Source organism: Saimiri boliviensis, chromosome 8 (assembly GCF_048565385.1).
Source record: "Saimiri boliviensis isolate mSaiBol1 chromosome 8, mSaiBol1.pri, whole genome shotgun sequence".
NCBI classification, from domain to species: Eukaryota; Metazoa; Chordata; class Mammalia; order Primates; family Cebidae; genus Saimiri; species Saimiri boliviensis.
In genome coordinates, this window is record NC_133456.1 from 13,297,778 (window position 1) to 13,316,775 (window position 18,998).

At 47.7% G+C, this 18,998-nt stretch overlaps 1 protein-coding gene across 4 annotated transcripts; it reads right to left on the minus strand.

Annotated features, from left to right (window-relative positions):
• Positions 1 to 9: 9 nt before the first annotated feature.
• ATRIP (ATR interacting protein) lies at positions 10 to 18,945 on the minus strand. Of its 4 annotated transcripts, none has more exons than XM_074403905.1 (13): positions 18,571 to 18,945; positions 15,113 to 15,243; positions 13,714 to 13,884; positions 11,022 to 11,140; positions 8,298 to 8,455; positions 6,304 to 6,399; positions 5,845 to 5,974; positions 4,962 to 5,651; positions 1,754 to 1,890; positions 1,503 to 1,591; positions 986 to 1,066; positions 566 to 818; positions 10 to 177 (listed from the first exon to the last, which is right to left on the minus strand). In XM_074403905.1, the coding sequence occupies exons 1-13, from the start codon at positions 18,815 to 18,817 to the stop codon at positions 110 to 112; spliced, it is 2,370 nt and encodes a 789-aa protein (XP_074260006.1). In that variant the 5' UTR covers positions 18,818 to 18,945; the 3' UTR covers positions 10 to 109. The 4 variants fall into 4 exon arrangements, with proteins under 4 accessions (XP_074260006.1, XP_010335365.3, XP_074260007.1 ...); XM_010337063.3 differs by having other exon boundaries at positions 1,503 to 1,594; XM_074403906.1 differs by lacking the exon at positions 13,714 to 13,884 and having other exon boundaries at positions 1,503 to 1,594.
• Positions 18,946 to 18,998: the final 53 nt, after the last annotated feature.

The following is an 18,998-nucleotide window of genomic DNA, read 5'->3' on the forward strand; positions in this document are numbered from 1 at the left end:
AAGGCCGGCCAGTTCTCTGGGCAGTTCCTGCCGGGCACCGCTTTAATCGGTTGATGTGGTGAGGAAAGGAGTGGTGCTGGCGCCACCATGTGGCTGGATGCTCGCGGCCTCAGCCACACTCCATCTCGGGGTCGTCCACATCGGTCTCTGCGGCACAGAGGTCGTCCAGGGCTGCCTCTGACACAAAAAGGAGAGGGTTCCATGGTGAGGGCCCGAAGGTGCCAGGGCCTCAGGCAGGTCCCACCTCTTCTCCCACAATGTCCACAGGAACTAACCAGTCCCTTCCATACCCAGGCCTTGCTCCCTCAGCTACTGCAAACAAAGTGATACAAAGGCAATTCAGACATGGGTATTTCCAGAAAAACCATGGCTCTGCCAGGCACATTCAACAGATAGGAGCAAAAGGCCGTCCAATATGCTTGGAGAAGAACTGGGGCAGGAAGATAAAGAAAATGGCCCCAGTGCCAGAAAAAGCTGCAGTGGGAGGGGCCCAGGAAGCTGACTCATTGGGGAATCCCAGGGAGAAGCCATGGGGGCTGGGCGGGAGGGCCTCTGGCAGGCTCACCTTCACAGTCGGTCACGTCAGGAAGCCCTCGGATGAGCATGCTGACCCCCGGCATCACCTGGTCATACTGATGCAGGACCTCCACGCAGTGCATCATGAAGAGCTTGTCCTTCTGGGACAGGCCGTGCAGCAGCAGCACCGTGTCCCGCAGACAGCGCACTGTCCGCCTTTGCTGGTCGGTCCTTGGGGGCCCCCCTGCCCTCCGCACTGTCAGCCACTGTCTGTGCAACATCACCGTGAGCGCTCTGACCACCTGGGAGAGAGGGGGCTCAGACGGTCTGGTGTCACCATGGCCTGCACCCTGACAATCTGCTCAGCCTTACCACCTCAGGTGAGGGGGTTTGCAGTGGGGCCTATAGTCCTTGCACAGGGCCCCTTACCACCCACAGAGCTGCCAGCTGTTGGCCCCTGCCCACTCACCTCCACATTACACTGGCAGTTGGAGCCAGTGACTGGGGGCAAGGGGCTCTGCACACCAAGCTTAGCCAGGAGCCACACCACCTAGAACAAGAACAGATTGGTTCCATCCTGGGCAGAAGGAGACTAGTCCCCACAAAGGTTTTCTCAAGCTTCTCCAAGAGTTCAATTGCTTCAGCAACTGCTTGTCTGCACAAATGGGGTCCAAGAAGTGGTGTGGGACCTTCCCAGGCCACACTCAGGACGAGCACCCATGTCTCACCAGCAACCCACCTGCCCCCAGCCCCCAAAGCCAGGACAGGATCAGTCATCAGGCAACTCTGCCAAGTCCCACCTGGATTGCATCTGTGTAATACACAGACCCCAAACTGAGTTTACCTCTTTCGCTGCTTGATAAACTCTTGTTACTAAAATGAATTAAAGCTCCCTTTCTCCCCAGAGGAAAGAAAGGAGATTCTGTCGGTTCTTAGGATGGGATGGGGTTGGGGACAGTGTCCAGAAGGGGCTCTGAAGTTTTTACCTCTTGTTCTAGCTCGAGCCACTGTGTCTCCGAGGCCACTCTGTCAGGCCGTGATGTGATGTACAGGTACAGCAGCAGCAGGAGGCAGCCTTCTGAAAAGGACAGCCCACCTGTCTCTCAGGGTGCCCTTTCTCAGGCAGAGCCTGGGCGACACGCTGCAGAAGCCATCCGAGGCCCTTGACCCTGTCCCCACCCCAACCCCTCCCCTGATCTGCAGGAGCAGTCCAGATGCCCAACCTGCCCTGCTTTACCTGAATGGGAACAGAGCTGAGGCACCAGCTCTTCATGGTCCGCCAGAAGGGAAAGGAGCTCAACAGCTAGCAGCACGCTAGGCAGGGGTGTCTCTGGGCTGAGGCACTTTGGCAGCACTTGGAACACACATTGGAACCTAAAAGACAGGGACTCAGAGAGATGTGACACTCCCCAACCCCAAGTCACTTTAGAGCATATCCTCCCCTCACATTCCACCAGAGGTAGCAGGAAACTGAGCAAGGCAGTAGGAAGAAGAGAGTTGGTGCAGGCAGACTTGGGTTTCAGTGCTGGGCTGACCCCGGCTTACTTGCCATGAAACTTGTTTCATGTTAACAACTGGGCAGTCTCACTGCAGGGCAGGCCCTCGTCTGGCGTAGCATCACCCAGGAAGTGGGATGACTTCCTGAACCTGGGATGCCTGGCTTCCACATGTTCCCAAACAGGGATGCAGGTCCTAACTTAGGTGCGAGAGAAATGTTCTCTGCCCAGAGAAAGACCAGCCAAGGCTCCAGGAGTGACAAACATGGCCCTGGCTGTGGTTGGATCTTATGAGAACTCTCACAAGCAAAGAAGACCATTTTTTCTACCTGTTAGAAAGCACATCTGCTGCCAGTGGTATAATGTGCCTACTGTGGGCTGTGCAGGAGGGAGGGGTTCCAGGCACACTGCCCCATGTCTCAGGGTCAAAGGGAAAACTATTCTCAAGAAGCCAGGCTGCAAGGCAACTGCTGCTGTTTGCTCAACTTACATAGCCTGGAGGAGCATGATGGACTGGCCTGGTGGGTGGGGAGAAGGGCAAGTCTATGGGGTCTGGCCAGGTATGTACCCCTACAGACATCTGCAGTTTCTGGGCACATAAGGTAAAGATATCCCTCGGTATGTCCTTAGGAAGCAAGGTCTCACTGTGTGGGGTGAACTCACTTTAGAGCAAATCCTGCATAGCAGACAAAAAGTTCAATGCTTTTTAGTTGCCAGGGTGTGCAGACCTTTGTGAGAAACTGGAATTTAACCTGGTTGTTACCTGGTTTCATTATTGGGCTGTAAGAGGCCCAATATCTACCACTTGCAGAGGGTATCTGCAAGGAAAATCCACCCTTATATACAACACAGTGGTTTCCAAGTTATTTTTGGATAGCATAAGAACCTTTTTAAATGGAAAAAAAAAAAAAAATTTGTTTTGATATGTAGTCTTGCTCTGTAGCCCAGGCTGGAATGCAGTGGTGTGATCTTGGCTCACTGCACCCTTCGCCTCCTGGGTTCAAGCAATTCTCCTGCCTTAGCTTCCTGAGTAGCTGGAATTACAGGCACGTGCCACCATGCCCAGCTGATTTTTTTAAAAATTATTTTTAGTAGACATGGGGTTTTACCATTTTGGCCAGGCTGGTTTTGAACTCCTGACCTCGTGATTCACCTGCCTTGGCCTCTCAAAGTGCTGATGTTACAGGTGTGAGCCACTGTGCCTGATCTAAATGAAATTTTATGCAGGTCATAGCTCACTGCCACCATGCCTGGCTAATTAAAAAAAAACAAAACAAAACTGTAAAGATGGAGTCTTGCTTTTTTGCCCACGCTGGTCTCAAACTCCTGGGCTCAAGTGATCCTCCCTACCTTGGCCTCCCAAAATGCTGGGATTACAAGCAAAAGCCACTGTGCCCAGCTTGGGATTCATTCACTTAACAAACATTAAACAACCAAGGCTGGGTGAGGTGGCTCATGCCTATAATCTCAGCACTTTGGGAGACCAAGGTGGGTGGATAACCTGAGGTCAGGCATTCAAGACCAGCCTGGCCAATATGGCGAAACCCTGTCCTTATTAAAAATACACAAAATTAGCCGGGAATGGTGGTGGGCACCTGTAATCCCAGGTTCTTGAGAGGCCGAGGCAGAGGCAGTATAATTGCTTGAACCTGGGAAGTGAAGGTTGCAGTGAGCTGAGATCACGCCACTGCACTCCATCCTGGGCAACAAGAGTGAAACTTCATCTCAAGCAACAACAATAACAACAACAACAACAACAAAACCAGCCACTATGAGTTGGTCCCCTGATGGGCACTTGAGTGCTGGGTCTGCCCGACCCCACTGCCCACATTACACTGTGGTGCTGTGTCCAGCTCTGAGCACCACATTTAGCATAGGCCAGACCAATCAAAAATATTTGGGTGAAAACTGGGATCTAGAAAACAGCAGTGCTGAGCTCAGAGATGAGATGATTTAAGATACATCCAGCCAGTAGACTTATTCCAACATAGAAACTGGCCTCTTGGTGGAATGCTGAGAGGGAGACTGGATTACTGAATGAGGGGGTGGGCTGGCTGTGTTCACAGTTCTTCCAGTCTTGTGGCTTTGGAATCCCAAGGGAGGAATTTATGATCACAGTGTTCATTCCCTAGGTTCACTGTACTACTACTTCCCACAAGCCTTAAGCGGAACAGGCCACCCTAGACACATGCTAAAGATGGGCACAATATCAGGCAGACACTCCCCACAAGGTCAGCCTGTGGGCCTCTGCTTCCTTAGGGAACCCACTAAATCCTCTGCTTAGGATTCCTTAGGGAACCCTTCCTACATCCTCTGCTTCCATAGGGAACTCACTAAACTTCAATGTGCTTGTGTTATGTGGTCTTCACCTGACCCACTTGTCAGGTTCAGAGGCCACTTGGCTCAGCCCTTGTCCTGGGGCAGGACCCTCCTCCACAGAGGTTAGCAGCCTCCTTTAATCATGTGTGTCTTTTGCTTACCTGTTGTTGAGAGGCAGAATTAAACCAAATAAACCACTTCTTTGGTTCTCCCAACGGTTGACCCCACTTCCCATCACTTCAGAACTCCCTGAACCAAGCCTTAAAACTAACTAGTGCCGGGTGCGGTGGCTCAAGCCTGTAATCCCAGCACTTTGGGAGGCTGAGGCGGGTGGATCACGAGGTCAAGAAATCGAGACCATCCTGGTCAACACGGTGAAACCCCATCTCTACTAAAAATACAAAAAATTAGCTGGGCATGGTGGTGCGTGCCTGTAATCCCAGCTACTCAGGAGGCTGAGGCAGGAGAATTGCCTGAACCCAGGAGGCGGAGGTTGTGGTGAGCTGAGATCGCGCCATTGCACTCCAGCCTGGGTAACAAGAGCGAAACTGTCTCAAAAAAAAAAAAAAAAAAAAAAAAGGAGGTCAGGTGAGACCCACAAAGCATTGTGACTCCTGTGCTGCTTTATACCTGGGCAAGAAATCAGAGGAAGTGTTTTCGGCTAATTTCACCAAAACCTTAAGGCACTGGCTCAGGACACTGGCTTGAAAGTGACCTGCTGCTGCAGAAGAGAAAGCCAACAGGTGAAGAAGCATCTTCAGCAGAGGGTGCTGTCCTTGGTCATCAGCAACCTCCACTGGGGCTGAGGTCATATCTCCATCACTATGCCTGTGAACCAGGCTCTTGTTTCCTTCCCCAGCAGCAGAATCTGGCCCCACTTCTGACAGTAATAGGCAGACGACTGCTCCGCTGTGGCACACCAGGTGCTGAAGAATGCTAAGTGCAGTCACAGAGAAGCCTTCCAGGATGCACAATGAGTCCTCAGGGTTGGTCTCTACCCCAGAGCTCACGCAGGAGGAATGTGTCGGTGAGTCCCCAGGTGCTCCGCTTCTCTTAGCAGCTGCCAAGTCCTGCAGGGCCTGGCAGTGTAAGCCGATGAAGAACTGTACAAGGGGGAGGAAATGCACAGCCCCAGGAAGCTGGCAGAGTGGGAAGGCCCTTCTGCCTCCCTCTGCTTCGTCTCCATCATGTGAGCTTTCATTCCTGGCAACCAGATTCAGTCCAGTGAATGCCAGGTTCTGTGCTTCTCTCAGGGCTGAGAGGGAAAATGACCCATCATGAGAACCTGTGGTCCTGAGGCCTAACGTTCCAGCCAAAGTACTGGCAACAAACACAAAAGAAAAATATGTAAGTGTGGGACGGAGACAAGGTCGAGGGCCCCCAACAGCCTGCCTGCCACATTCTCCCGGCTCCCTGCCCATCCCCCAGACTTCCCAGGCTGGCCAGGGCCAGAAAGGAACTTGCTTCCAGGAAGCTCCGTCCCAAATAAGCTTTCCAGGAGTCTTATGCTTACCTGCCAAACCCTGGTGGCTGCAGGGAGGTGCCAGCAGGAGACTCAGAACAACTACTCAGGAGGTGGCAAAGACTTAGGGATGACCCTGGGATCAAAGGCTGCTTCAGGAGCAGGTTTATCAAAATGGAACCTGCAGAAGACAAGGTGGCTCTAGAAGGTTCCGACATGGGACATCTTTTCTGTGGCCTCAGAAGGAAACAGTAAGGATTCTTTGGATGCCAACTGTCCTCTAAGCTGCCACTAAGCCCAGGAAGATGCCTGTCAGTGTGGAAGGCTCTGGGACCTACCTGCCCTTGGCCCTTTCCACTTTATAAAGTCTTCTGCTTAAGCACATACTTTGACTTCCCTGGACTCTCTGAAGGACTGCCTGGGGCGCCGGTTCTCAGAGGCCTGGGCAATTCTTTTGCATATCACTCAGAGCCATGCAGCCCCCTGCAGTAGAAGCAGGGATTCTGGTACCTTGAGTGTCTGATCTCTGCCTCCAGCTGTCAACAAAGGTTTTCTGGGCCTTTTCTTGCTTTATGGAGTCACTTCTCAGACTGTGGCTCTTACTATCTGAAATGAGATAAAATGTAAATCAAAACTGGAGCACTAAAGCACAGGCATATCAGAATTTTACATGTAATGAGTTTAAAACACAAGTTGTTCTACTTCTTTGACCTTGGATCAAAGCAAGAGCCAAAGTAGCTCAAGAGCCCTTGCATCTTTTACCTTCCTCATGTAAAACGGGAACTCATACAAGGAAAGGAAAAGAAAATCAAGCTGTTTGCCTCATTAAAATTAGGCAATTAGATAAAACAGTAACCGCTAACATTGACATGGTGCTTGGTATGTGCTGGGCACTGTTCTAAGAGCTTTACACACATCAGCCCATTTGTTCCTCAGTGACTCTACAAGGAGTTATCATTAGCTCTGTTTTACATGGGGAAACTGAGGCACAGAGACAAAAGGACTTGGCCAAATCATATAAGTCAGTAAGTAGCATTACTGGGACTTACATCTAGGCTACTAGGCCAATTGCCTGCTTGTAACACTACTGCCCCTTTAGTTGTTAGATGCTAAAAATGTGAGTGGGCTGCAGTTTCTCAGAAGTGTATGATGGCCAAGGATTTGAAATGCTGATAGTGAGAAGAGGCTCAATGTATCTGATTTATAAGATACACTGGTATAGCAGTCTGAAAACCTACTGATGTTAGATTGTCTCTCTCTATTATTATTATTATTATTATTTTTTTTTTTTTTTGAGACGGAGTTTCGCTCTTGTTACCCAGGCTAGAGTGCAATGGCGCGATCTCGGCTCACCGCAACCTCCGCCTCCCGGGTTCAGGCAATTCTCCTGCCTCAGCCTCCTGAGTAGCTGGGATTACAGGCATGCGCCACCATGCCCAGCTAATTTTTTGTGTTTTTAGTAGAGACGGGGTTTCACCATGTTGACCAGGTTGGTCTCGATCTCTCGACCTCGTGATCCACCCGCCTCGGCCTCCCAAAGTGCTGGGATTACAGGCTTGAGCCACCGCGCCCGGCTGTCTCTCTCTAGAAAACAGCAGCATCCCCTCAATCTGAACAGAGTTATAAAAACTCAAAAGCTGGACTACAAAAGGAAAACATGTCCCTTCATACTAGCTATGTTTTTGGCATGGCCAACTGATGCTATGATGTTTTAAAAATATGCCCACGAATGCTTTGACATGCCTCCTTTCAAAAGGTATAGCTTGGTTTCCTCCTCCCTGAATGAAGCCCAGACACAGTGACTTGCTTCTAACAAATAGAATGTCACAGAGGTAGGCTGGGCGCGGTGGCTCACACTTGTAATCCCAGCACTTTGGGAAGCTGAGGTGGGCGGATCGCCTGAGGTCAGGAGTTCAAGACTAGCCTGGCCAACATAGTGAAACTCTGTCTCTACTAAAAATACAAAAATTAGCTGGGCGTGGGGGGGGGGCGCCTGTAATCCCAGCTACAGGGAGGCTGAGGCAGGAGAATCACTTGAACCCGGGAGGCGGGGGTTGCAGTGAGCCGGGATCATGCCATTGCACTCCAGCCTGGGCAACTAGAGTGAAACTGTTTCAAAAAAAAAAAAAAAAAGAATGAGGCAGAGATGATGCTGTGTGACTTCTGAAGCCAGGCCATAGAAGGATAGCTTCTCCCTGGTTCTGTCTCTGGATTTGCTATCTTTAGAGGAAGCCACTACCAGGTTATAAGGACACTCTGTATCTATGTGCAGAGGCCCATGTGGCAAAGAGTTACACTGCCAGCCATGTGGGTGAGCCACCTTGAAACAGGCCCTCCAGCTTAAGATAAACTTTCAGTGATTCCAGTCCCTGCAGAGATTGTCCCCACTGTGTCCTGTCAGAACCGCCGATCACAGATTTTGGGAGAAAATAAACAATAATTGTTGTTTTAAGCCACAAATTTGGGTAGTTTGTTATACAACAATAGATGACTAATAGACTTACCCTCTCTGCCCACCGGAGGCTTGCATCCTGGCTCTGTCTGGCAGGGGTGGGGAAGGGACATGTTAGCACTAAAAGACTCCTTTGTAGGAAAAGATGTTTTTCCAAATTGTGGAGAACATGCTTCTGGCTTTATAACCACAGAAGGGTTTTTCCTAGGACTGGAAAAAGTTGACTATGAAAGCAAAGTAATGATTCTGCTAAAACCATTCAAAATACCTGGTTACAAAATTTCTAACAAACTTTAAACTTTTCATGTCTAGGTGTTTTAACCAAAGGTTTTATCTATTATATGTCTACCATTCTTTGTCAGGGGAGCAGTGCAAAATACTAGGCATTTTTTTTTTCCGTTTTTTGGGACAGAGTCTCGCTCTGTCATCCAGGCCGGAGTGCAGAGGCACAATCTCAGCGCACTGCAACCTCTGCCTTCTGAGTTCAAGCAATTCCCCTACCGCAGTCTCCCAAGTAGCTGGGATTACAGTTGCCTGCCACCACGCCCAGATAATTTTTTTGTATTTTTAGTAGAGACAGGGTTTTGTCATGTTGCCCAGACTGGTTTTGAACTCCCGAGCTCAGGCAATCTGCTGCCTCAGCCTCTCAAAGTGCTGGGATTACAGGCGTGAGCCACGGTGCCCGGCATTTTTTTTTTTTTCCTTGAAATGGAGTCTTGCTCTGTTGGCCAAGGTGGAGTGCAGTGGTGCGATCTTGGCTCACTGCAACCTCTACCTCCTGGGTTCAAGTGATTCTCCAGCCTTAGCCTTCCAAGTAGCTGGGATTACAGGCGCCTGCCACCAAGCCTGGCTAATTTTACCTTTTTTTTTTGAGACGGAGTTTCGCTCTTGTTACCCAGGCTGGAGTACAATGGCCGAGGTGGGTGGATCACGAGGTCAAGAGATCGAGACCATCCTGGCCAACATGGTGAAACCCCATCTCTAGTAAAAATACAAAAAATTAGCTGAGCATGGTGGCACGTGCCTGTAATCCCAGCTACTCAGGAGGCTGAGGCAGGAGAGTTGCCTGAACCCAGGAGGCGGAGGTTGCGGTGAGCCGAGATCGCGCCATTGCACTCCAGCCTGGGTAACAAGAGCGAAACTCCGTCACAAAAAAAAAAAAAAAAAAAAAGAAACCGAATGGCTTCTCAGTGCCAATGTTTTTATGTCAGAGAGGCAGTGTTAACCCTCTGATCTGATCATATACTGCTGAGGCCTTTCTGTTACTGATGTGTGAAGAGGATCCCCAGTTCTCTTGTCTTATGTGAACAATGCAGGGCAGGAAGAGTTAGTTTCACACTCTGTCCATTATGAGCAGAGGTGGCAGAATGTTCAAAACCAGAGAAGATGCCCTGACTGACACTGTTCAAATTTCAAGGCTGGTTCGGGAGCAGTGGCTCATGCTTGTAATCCCAGTAGTTTGGAAGGCCCAGGCTGGTGGATCATTTGAAACCAGGGGTTCAAGACCAGCCTGGCCATGGCGAAACCCTGTCTCTACTATTTTTGTAAAAATACAAAAATTAGTCAGGTATGGTGGTGCATACCTGTAATCCCAGCTACTTGGGAGGCTGAGGCAGGAGAATCACTTGAACTTGGGAGGTGGAGATAGCAGTGAGTTGAGATCACACCACTGCACTCCAGCCTGACACAGTGAGACTCCATCTCAGAATAACACCACCACCACCACCACCACACACCAAATTTCAAGGCTGATACTGATAGTGCCAGACATCTCTGGAAGGCATAGGGCAGGACAGATCATTAACAAGTTGAGGCCAGGTATGGTGGCTCATGTCTGTAACTCAGCACTTTGAGAGGCCAAGGTGGGAGGATTGCTTGAGCCCAGGAGTTCAAGACGAGCTTGGGCAACATAGTGAGACCCTGTCTCTGTATAAAAGCGGAACAATCTAAGTCACAGCATCAAAACAAAAACAAAAAAACAGAACGAGGCCGGGTGCGAGGCCGGGTGCGGTGGCTCACGCCTCTAATCTCAGAACTTTGGGAGGTGGAGATACGTTAATCACCTGAGGTCAAGAGTTTAAGACCAGCCTGGCCAACATCGTAAAACTGCTCTCTACTAAAAATACAAAAATTAGCCAGGCATGGTGGTATGTACCTATTGTCCCAGCTACTCAAGAGGCTGAGACAAGAGAATTGCTTGAATCCCGGAGGTAGAGATTGCGGTGAGCCAAGACTGCACCACCACACTCCGGCCCTGGATGACAGGGTGACACTCTGTCTCAAAAAAAAAAAAAAAAAAAAAAAAAAAAAAAAGAGCACATCTGGCAACAAAGGATGGGGCTGTTGGGCTGTTGGCAGAATGTTCAAAACCAGAGACAAGGGTCCCCAGGCAGCAAAAGAGAAAAAATATTCCAAGTGGCTGGAAGTAAAATACACTCATGCTTGCAACAAAATCAGTTAAACAAATTGCATAAAAGTCAAGACTGGTCCACCCCTAAAATTTGGAGATAATTTTTCCGGTCATTCTAGTCCCCTGGAATTATGTTCATAAGAGTCCCATACAGAGGCACCATTTCTAGAGTATGAGCCTTTTATGCTATGATGCCTCAAACCACACAGACTTCATCTAAAGCACCTCTGAATCCTTCAGGAAAAGGAGATCTCTACCCAGGTGGCAGGGTCTAAATGGCCTTCATTTAGGACTAGCCTGACATTGTTTTGCAGGTTTTTTACTAAATAATGCAAAACTGAACTATCCCTCCAGCACCATCATTACCTGACATGGGAAACAGAGGGAGCAGCCAGTTTATTTCCTCGTTCACTGCTCTGGAGCTTTGTCCTTAATTCATTCATCTCTGCATCTTTAAACTGGAGTTCAGACTGCAATGATTGGAGCTGGAAGGCAAAAGAAACATGCTTGTAGTGGCCCCCTCATATACACAAAAATATCTCAGGGTTTCAAAATCATAAGCCAGTAAAAGACAAACAATGAAAAATACATATGAAAGTCTGCTGTGATATAAACGTCCTAAAATATCAAACATTAACCTTCTTTTCTGAAAGACAATATAGTACTCTAAAAAGACACTGTACTCTATTGTAAAGGTAGCTTGTGAGGGTTCAAATACTAGCCCTGGCTGGGTGTGGTGGCTCAGGCTTGCAATCCCAAGCACTTTGGGAGGCTAAGGCAGGAGGATTGTTTGAGTCCAGGAGTTTGAGACCAGCCTGGGCAAAAGAGTGAGACCTTGCCTCTACAAAAAAATAAAAAAATAAAAAAAAGAATTAAATACCAGCCCACCATTTACTTAACCTCTTTGAATCTTAGTTTATTTATTTTTTTCTTTTTTTTAAACCTTTTTTTTTTTTTTTAAAAACGGGGTTTCACCATGTTGGTCAGGCTGGTCTTGAACTCCCAACCCAGGTGATCCGCCTGCCTTGGCCTCCAAAGTGCTTGAATTACAGGCGTGAGCCACCATGCCCAGCCAAATCTTAGCTTATTTGTAACAGAAAATACCCATCTTCATCATAGTTGGGAGAATTAAGTAGAATGATGAAAGTAAAATACCTAGCATAGAACTTGGTAAGGTGCCCTATCTCAGCAGTAACATGTTGACCTTCTATTAATGAACACAATGGTGCACAATTCCATGTCTTTGTCAAAGTCTGGGCAGAGAAGTTGGAATATTTATCAAGACACTGCGCAGTATGGAGAGACCTGCTGCTCTGGCCTGCAGGTGCTATAGCCGACAGTAACTGCCATCATTCCCGAAGCACACTCTGTGCCACGCCCAACACCAGACACAGTAAGTGCAAGAACGTGTGAGTCTCCCAACAACCTTTCTGGTTATGTTTTGGAACAGATGAGGGAAATGAGCCATGTAGCTTAAATTATTACCTTGAGGTCACCACTTATGTTTGATGAAGCCTGGATCCAAACTCTGGTTTGTCTGACTGCAAATTCCTTGCTCTTCATCACTTATATAGGAAATTAACTATTGCTGTTAGTGTTAGGCACAGGTAAGTGCTTATTTTAAGGTTTTCTAAGTTTGCTGAATGAAACAATGAGAGAATAATATCCCATGGTCCTTGAGATTGAAGCATGGAGACATGCTGAGGGAAAGTTGTAGTATGTAATGGATACCTACTGTTTTTCTTTCCAGAATAGCATTTTCCTCTCCAGGAGAAACAGACTGAGATGGTGGCTCATGCCTGTAATCCCAGCAGTTTGGGAGGCCAAGGTGGAAGGACTGCTTGAGCACAGGGGTTTGAGACAGCCTGGGGAACATAGCAATACCCTGTCTGTACCAAAATTTAAAAATTAGCTGTGCCTGGTGGTGTGTGCCTGTAGTTCCAGCTCCCCGGCAGGCTGAGGTGGGAGGATTGCTTGAGCCTGGGAGGTCAAGGCTGCAGTGAGCTATAACTGCACCACCACACTCCAGCCTGGGCAATAGAGTGGAATCCTGGACCCTGTCTCAAAATACAAAACAAAACAAAAAACAAAAAAAAAAAACCAATCATTTCCCTACCTCTGACTATTTGATTAGAATGGAAGCTGTCATCTTTTTGCTTTTGGTTGCTTTTGGTAATAGCAATTGGCCAGAGACAGACACTTGACTCAAGTTAGACCAATCAGAGCCTTTCTCAGAATTTTAAAACTTGAGAAGAGGGAGCCGAAGTCTTTTTTTGAGACAGGGTCTCACTCTGTTGCCCAGGCTGGGGTGTGATGGCATGATCATGGCTCACTGTAGCCTCAACCTCCCGGGCTCAAGCAATTCTCCCACCTCAGCCTTCTGAGTAGCTGGGACTACAGGTGTATATCACCATGCCTGGATAATTTTGTTTATTTTTTTTTTGTAGAGCTGAGATCTCACTGTGTTGTCCAGGCTGGTCTCGAACTCCTGGCTCAAGTGATCCTCTCACTTCAGCCCCCTAAAATGCTAGATTACAGGTGTTAGCCACTGCATGTGGCCCTAAGTGTTAATTCTGCTCTGTAGTTATAAAATGAGCCCAGGAGCTTCTGGAGAACACATCCTCTACCATAAGGATAGAGTCTGTTTATAGCATAGAAAATAAAAATGTCCTCGAAAGATTTAAGACATTCAAGGCCCCAGCACACCGTTTTTTCCCAGAGTTGGATATGGAAGCCAATACATTTCCTTTTAGTCTAAGCTAGGTCAGTTGAGTTTCTGATCTACCAGAAGAACCCAAATGTAAGCCTATTTCTAGAAATTCTAAGCTAGTTATTGATTTCTGCCAAGACCAACTACCACAGCACAGTAGAGTTTCACCTAAATCCCTTTCCAAACCATATCTAGACCCTGGAAGAAGAGTGCATGGCAATTAGGTGATAGCAGAAAGTATTTAAGACAAACAAGTGTTGAAATCTCCCTGGAAGATTTACAGGTGACCCTGGTCAAAGGAACTCAGTGAGCAGGCAAAGCTGGTGCAAAACAAATGCTCTGGGTCACCTTTTTGGAGAATTCTTTTTCTTTGTCACTGAGTGCTTGGTTTTTCTCCTGCTCAAGAAGAAAATGTGATCTTCTCTGTTCCTCTAGAATGGATTCTGTCTGATGTAGTGAGTCTCGTAAAATTTTAATTTCTCCATTCTTAATGAGAACTTCTTCTTCCATTGCTTTCATCTGTAAATCCCAAATTAATCTCGTGAAAAGTTTGTAAGAGAAAATTACTTATTTACTTTGTTTTAACATGTAGCTGGGGCAATGAAGAAAGCACAGGAAAAATACGTTCTACAGACCAATGAGTACTCAAAATATATCCACAGCAACCAGATGTCACCATGGTCTGCTAGGCCTGTTCATGGGACAGGTGATATTCATCAAGATAGCTTAAGGATACACTTGTCACTCACACATGCAGACTGTTTTTGCTGGGATGGGGATGGAGTTGCCTAGGCTGGAGTGCTGTGGCACAATCATAGCTCAATGTAACTTCAAACTCCTGGACTCAAGTGATCCTCTCATCTCAACCTCTTGAGTAGCTGGTACTACAAAGCTTGTGTCAGTAGCCTGGCAAATATTTACTTTTATCTGTAGAGATAGGGTCTCATTGTATTGTCCAGGCTGGTCTTGAACTGATGGGTTCAAGTGATTCTCTCACTGTGGCCTCCCAAAGTGCTGGGATTACAGGCATAAGCCACCTTGCCTGGCTAGATCCCTTAGGCTCTCAGAGGCATTAACAATCTGGGTCAGCTGGGCGTGGTAGCTCATGCCTGTAATCCCAATACTTTGGGAGGCTGAGGCCAGGAGTTTGAGACCAGCCTGGCCAACATAGTGAAACTCTGTCTCTACTAAAAATATACAAGAATTAGCTGGGCGTGGTAGTGTACACCTGTAGTCCCAGCTAATCTGGAGGCTGAGGCATGAGAATCACTTAAAACCAGGAGGCAGAGGTTGCAGTGCGCAGAGGTCATGCCACTGCATTCCAAGCTGGGTGACGAGAGAGAGAGACTTCGTCTCAAAAAAAAAAAAAAAATCCAGGTCACATACTTTGCAGAACTAAAATTTCACATTATGTTCCTGGTTTTCTTAGGGACCTACAGATGGTGATATGAAGGGTGTCTGCTTTCTTGCAAAGCTGCTAATGAAAATAGCAACCATTATGATGATGTGCTCTTCATATGAAGATATATGCTATAAAATCATCTCAGTGGCCTAACAATTTGTATCTCTTTTTGGATCTGGTATACAGTGTTTTTCTTCTTGCCTTTCGGCCTATACTTTCTGGCTGTCTTTCCCTAGTCTTTTCCCATGTCATAGTGATGAATGTAAACACTTGTTTTACAATTTTTGTATATTTTACTGTACAGAATGAATTAGCTACAAAAACCACAAGTTAAGTGTCACTTACCTTTTCTTTAAGTTCTTTGTATTGTGCCTGAAGTACCTCTAATTCAAAATTATCTTTAATTGGAACACTTCCTCTGTTTTTTCCTGCAGGATTTTTTGACATGCCATCTAATCTGTGGACTTTATGATCACCTGTAAAAAACAGTTCCATATACATTTCAGGACCCAACATTTTCCCACTTTTGCCAGAAAATGCTGAAAATACCCACTCTTTTTTTTTTTTTTTTTTTTTTTTTAGCTTCTTTTTTGAGATAGGGCCTTGCTCTGTCACCCAGGCTGGAGTGCAGTGGTGCGATCACTGCTCACTGCCACCTCGACCCTGGGTTCAAGTGATCCTCTTGCCTTAACCTCCTGTGTAGCTGGGACTACAGATGCGTGCCACCATGCCCAGCTAATTTTTAAATGTTTTGTAGAGATAGGGTCTCTTTATATTGCCCAGGTTGGTCTTGAACTCCTGGGCTTAAGTAATTCCCCTGCTGTTGCCTCCCAAAGTGCTGGGAAAAATTACTCTTGAGAGTAAAGCAGAGAAAGATCTAGTTAAGTAACAGGTATTTTCCAGCCTAAGAACATGGTTCAAACTCATAAACGATTGCTGTCTCCTAGGCTGGAGTGCAATGGCAAAATCTTGGCTTACTGCAACCTCTACCTCCTGGGTTCAAGTGATTCTCCCGCCTTAGCAACCTGAGTAGCTGGGACTATAGGTGCCCACCACCATTACTGGCTAATTTTTGTATTTTTAGCAGAGATAGGATTTCACCATGTTGGCCAGGCTGGTCTCTTTTTTTTTTTTTTTTCCTCAGGCAGAGTCTCACTCTGTCGCTAAGGCTGGATGGAGCGCAGTGGAGCGATCTTGGCTCACTGATACCTCTGCCTTCCAGCTTCAAGCGATTCTCGTGCCTTACCCTCCTGAGTAGCTGGGATTACAGGCATGTGCCACCATGGCTGGCTAATTTTAATATTTTTAGTAGAGATGGGATTTCACCATGTTGGCCAGTCTGGTCTCAAACTCCTGGCCTAAAGTGATCAGCCTGCCTTGGCCTCCCAAAGTGCTGGGATTACAGGCTTGAGCCACCATGCCCAGGCAAAACTCATAAACGATCTTCTAAAATAACAGATCCTGGCCGGGCGCGGTGGCTCAAGCCTGTAATCCCAGCACTTTGGGAGGCCGAGGCGGGTGGATCACGAGGTCAAGAGATCGAGACCATCCTGGTCAACATGGTGGAACCCCGTCTCTACTAAAAATACAAAAAATTAGCTGGGCATGGTGGCGCGTGCCTGTAATCCCAGCTACTCAGGAGGCTGAGGCAGGAGAATTGCTTGAATCCAGGAGGCGGAGGTTGCGGTGAGCCGAGATCGTGCCATTGCACTCCAGCCTGGGTAACAAGAGCGAAACTCCGTCTCAAAAAAAAAAAAATAAATAAATAAATAAATAAATAAAATAACAGATCCTATCACTATTTCCCTATTCCTCACCCAATTCCAAGAGTCTCACCTAAAGCCTGAAAGGTGCTGTGGAGATTTCACTGGCTAGAACTCAGTGATCTATTTATTATCAACAGTAATTGCTGACCACAAACAATATGCCAGGCATGATGTTAGGCTCTAAAGGTATAATGGTGAGCAAAATTGACACTGTCCTTACACTCACAAAGCTTAAAGGACATTCGACAAATAATTACACAAATCAATGTCAAATCACAACTGTGATAAGAACTGTAAAAGAGAACAAATACAGGAAAGCCTGTAATAGGACAGCAATCTGATCTAAGTGGGATGATTGGAACATTTCCCTAAAGAAGACTGGAAGGAGCTGGGAGCTGAAGGACAAGTAGGAATTAACCAGATGACTGGAGATGAATTAATGGAAAGTATACCCAATGTACAAAGAAAGCAATGTATAAAGTAAGGAAGCAGAAAGAATTAAAAGAATGAAGAAATGTTAGTGTAGCCAGAACCCAGAGAGTGAGAAAGGGCCAAACCAGGCTGGACCTTGCAGGCCATGTTAAGGATTTTGGTCTTTCTACTAGAAGCAGTAGGAAATCATTAAAGGCTTTCAATAGGGGTGTTCATGGCCAGGCACAGTGGCTCATGCCTGTAATCCCAGCACTTTGGGAGGCCAAGGTGGGCAGATCACCTGAGGTCCAGAGTTCAAGACCAGCCTCGCCAACATGGCGAAACCCCATCTCTACTAAAAATATAAAAATTAGCCGGGTGTGGTGGTGGGCGCATGCAATCCCAGCTACTCAGGAGGCTGAGGCTACTCGGGAGGCTGAGGCAGGAGAATTGCTTGTATCCGGGAGGAGGTCGCAGTGAGCTGAGATAGCACCATTGCACTTTAGCCTGGGTGACAGAGTGAGACTCCATCTCAAAAAAAACTAACTAAATAAATAAAATTAGGGGTGTTCAGGTATATCTGTGTAAGACATAGCCAGATTTGAGTTTTGAAAAGATCACTCAGAATGTGATGTGAAGCCTCACTTGTAGGGAGTCAAGATTGAAAATGGGAAACCAATTTAGCGGACTATTTGTTCAAGGGAGGACTTGTGGTAGCATACATCGGGCAGTTGGCGGAAGTGATGTAAACAGGATAGATTCCAGAGATGGATTAAGAAGGTAAGCTTGACAGGCTTTGCAAAGAAATGAGACGTAGAGTCAAGAAAAGGGGATGAGTCGCCTTGTGCCACTGGATGGAGAGTGGTTCTGGTTACTTTCTTGTGGAATATCTGGTCATCACGGTCTGAATGTCTGCTTTGCCGGCACCATGCTAGAAATGCTGAAGGAGGACTGGGTTTCCATGAAATGACTGTGTTGAGTTTAAGATGCCTTGAGACACCCAAGTACAGATGCAAGGTGCACTCAAAACCTTTCTCTTTCTGGGAGTCCCCGAGACTTCACTCATTCCTCAACTAGAATGTAAGCTCCAGGAAGGGCAGACTTTTTGTATTTTGTTCATTGTTAGGTCAGCTCAGTTCCTCACGTTTGGGCACCTAGCACAGTTTACTGATTGTATAAAAGAATAAATGTATTTCATCTCTTGCCTGTGTCAGGCTCCTCCCATGCTCACACTGCCCAAGGGAGACAGTGGGCTTCATAAGATCTAAAGCCTCTCAAACTTGTCACCAGAATGGGTCCCCATGCATGGGTAGTGATGGTGATAGTGGTGGCAGCTGTGTTCCAAGGATCTCTGCTTAGAATCAAGAATGAAGTGGCCTAAACTTTAGAAAATAAAATGTTAACCTAGCTTCTGTGTTTCAAATCGGCTGTTTGACCTTGATGATGCATTTCCCCCTAAAATCAAAGGACCTTTTGGAAGACAGCCGTTGCTTAAATCAGGGTGTTCCCATATTTTAAAAAGGCAAAAGGGAGGTGCTGGCCCCGAAGTTCCGAAGCCACAGCCATCAAGGGGATTTGGAGCGGTCTGCAACTCTTTCCGGGAAAAAGGCCGCGAGAAGCACTCACTAGACACGTCCCGAGCCGCAGCTGGACACTGGCTCAGGGCCTGTGACGCGAGGGTGTCAAGCTCCTCCAGGTCGTCCGCAGTGAAGTCCCCATGCGCGCCGAACGGGTCGTCAGGGTCCGGGACAGCGGCCGCGGAGAAGCCCCGGGCCCGCTTGCTCGGGGGATGCTCGGTGCCGGGCGGCGGTCCGGAGCGAGGCGCCAGGGGCTCGCTCCGCCTCCTGTTGCCGGGGGCGGAGGTCCCCGCCATGCCTACCGCTAGCCCCAAGTATCAGACCGCGCCGAGGCCTGACTTCCCTGCCGCTAGCCCCGAAAACTGGACCAACCGCCCGCGCGCCGCCACTAGCCTCAGCCGCCAGTGCCTTGCCCCTGGCTCAGAGGCCAATCAGCGGGCAGGTGGTGGGGCGCGGAAGAATGACGAACGTCCGAGT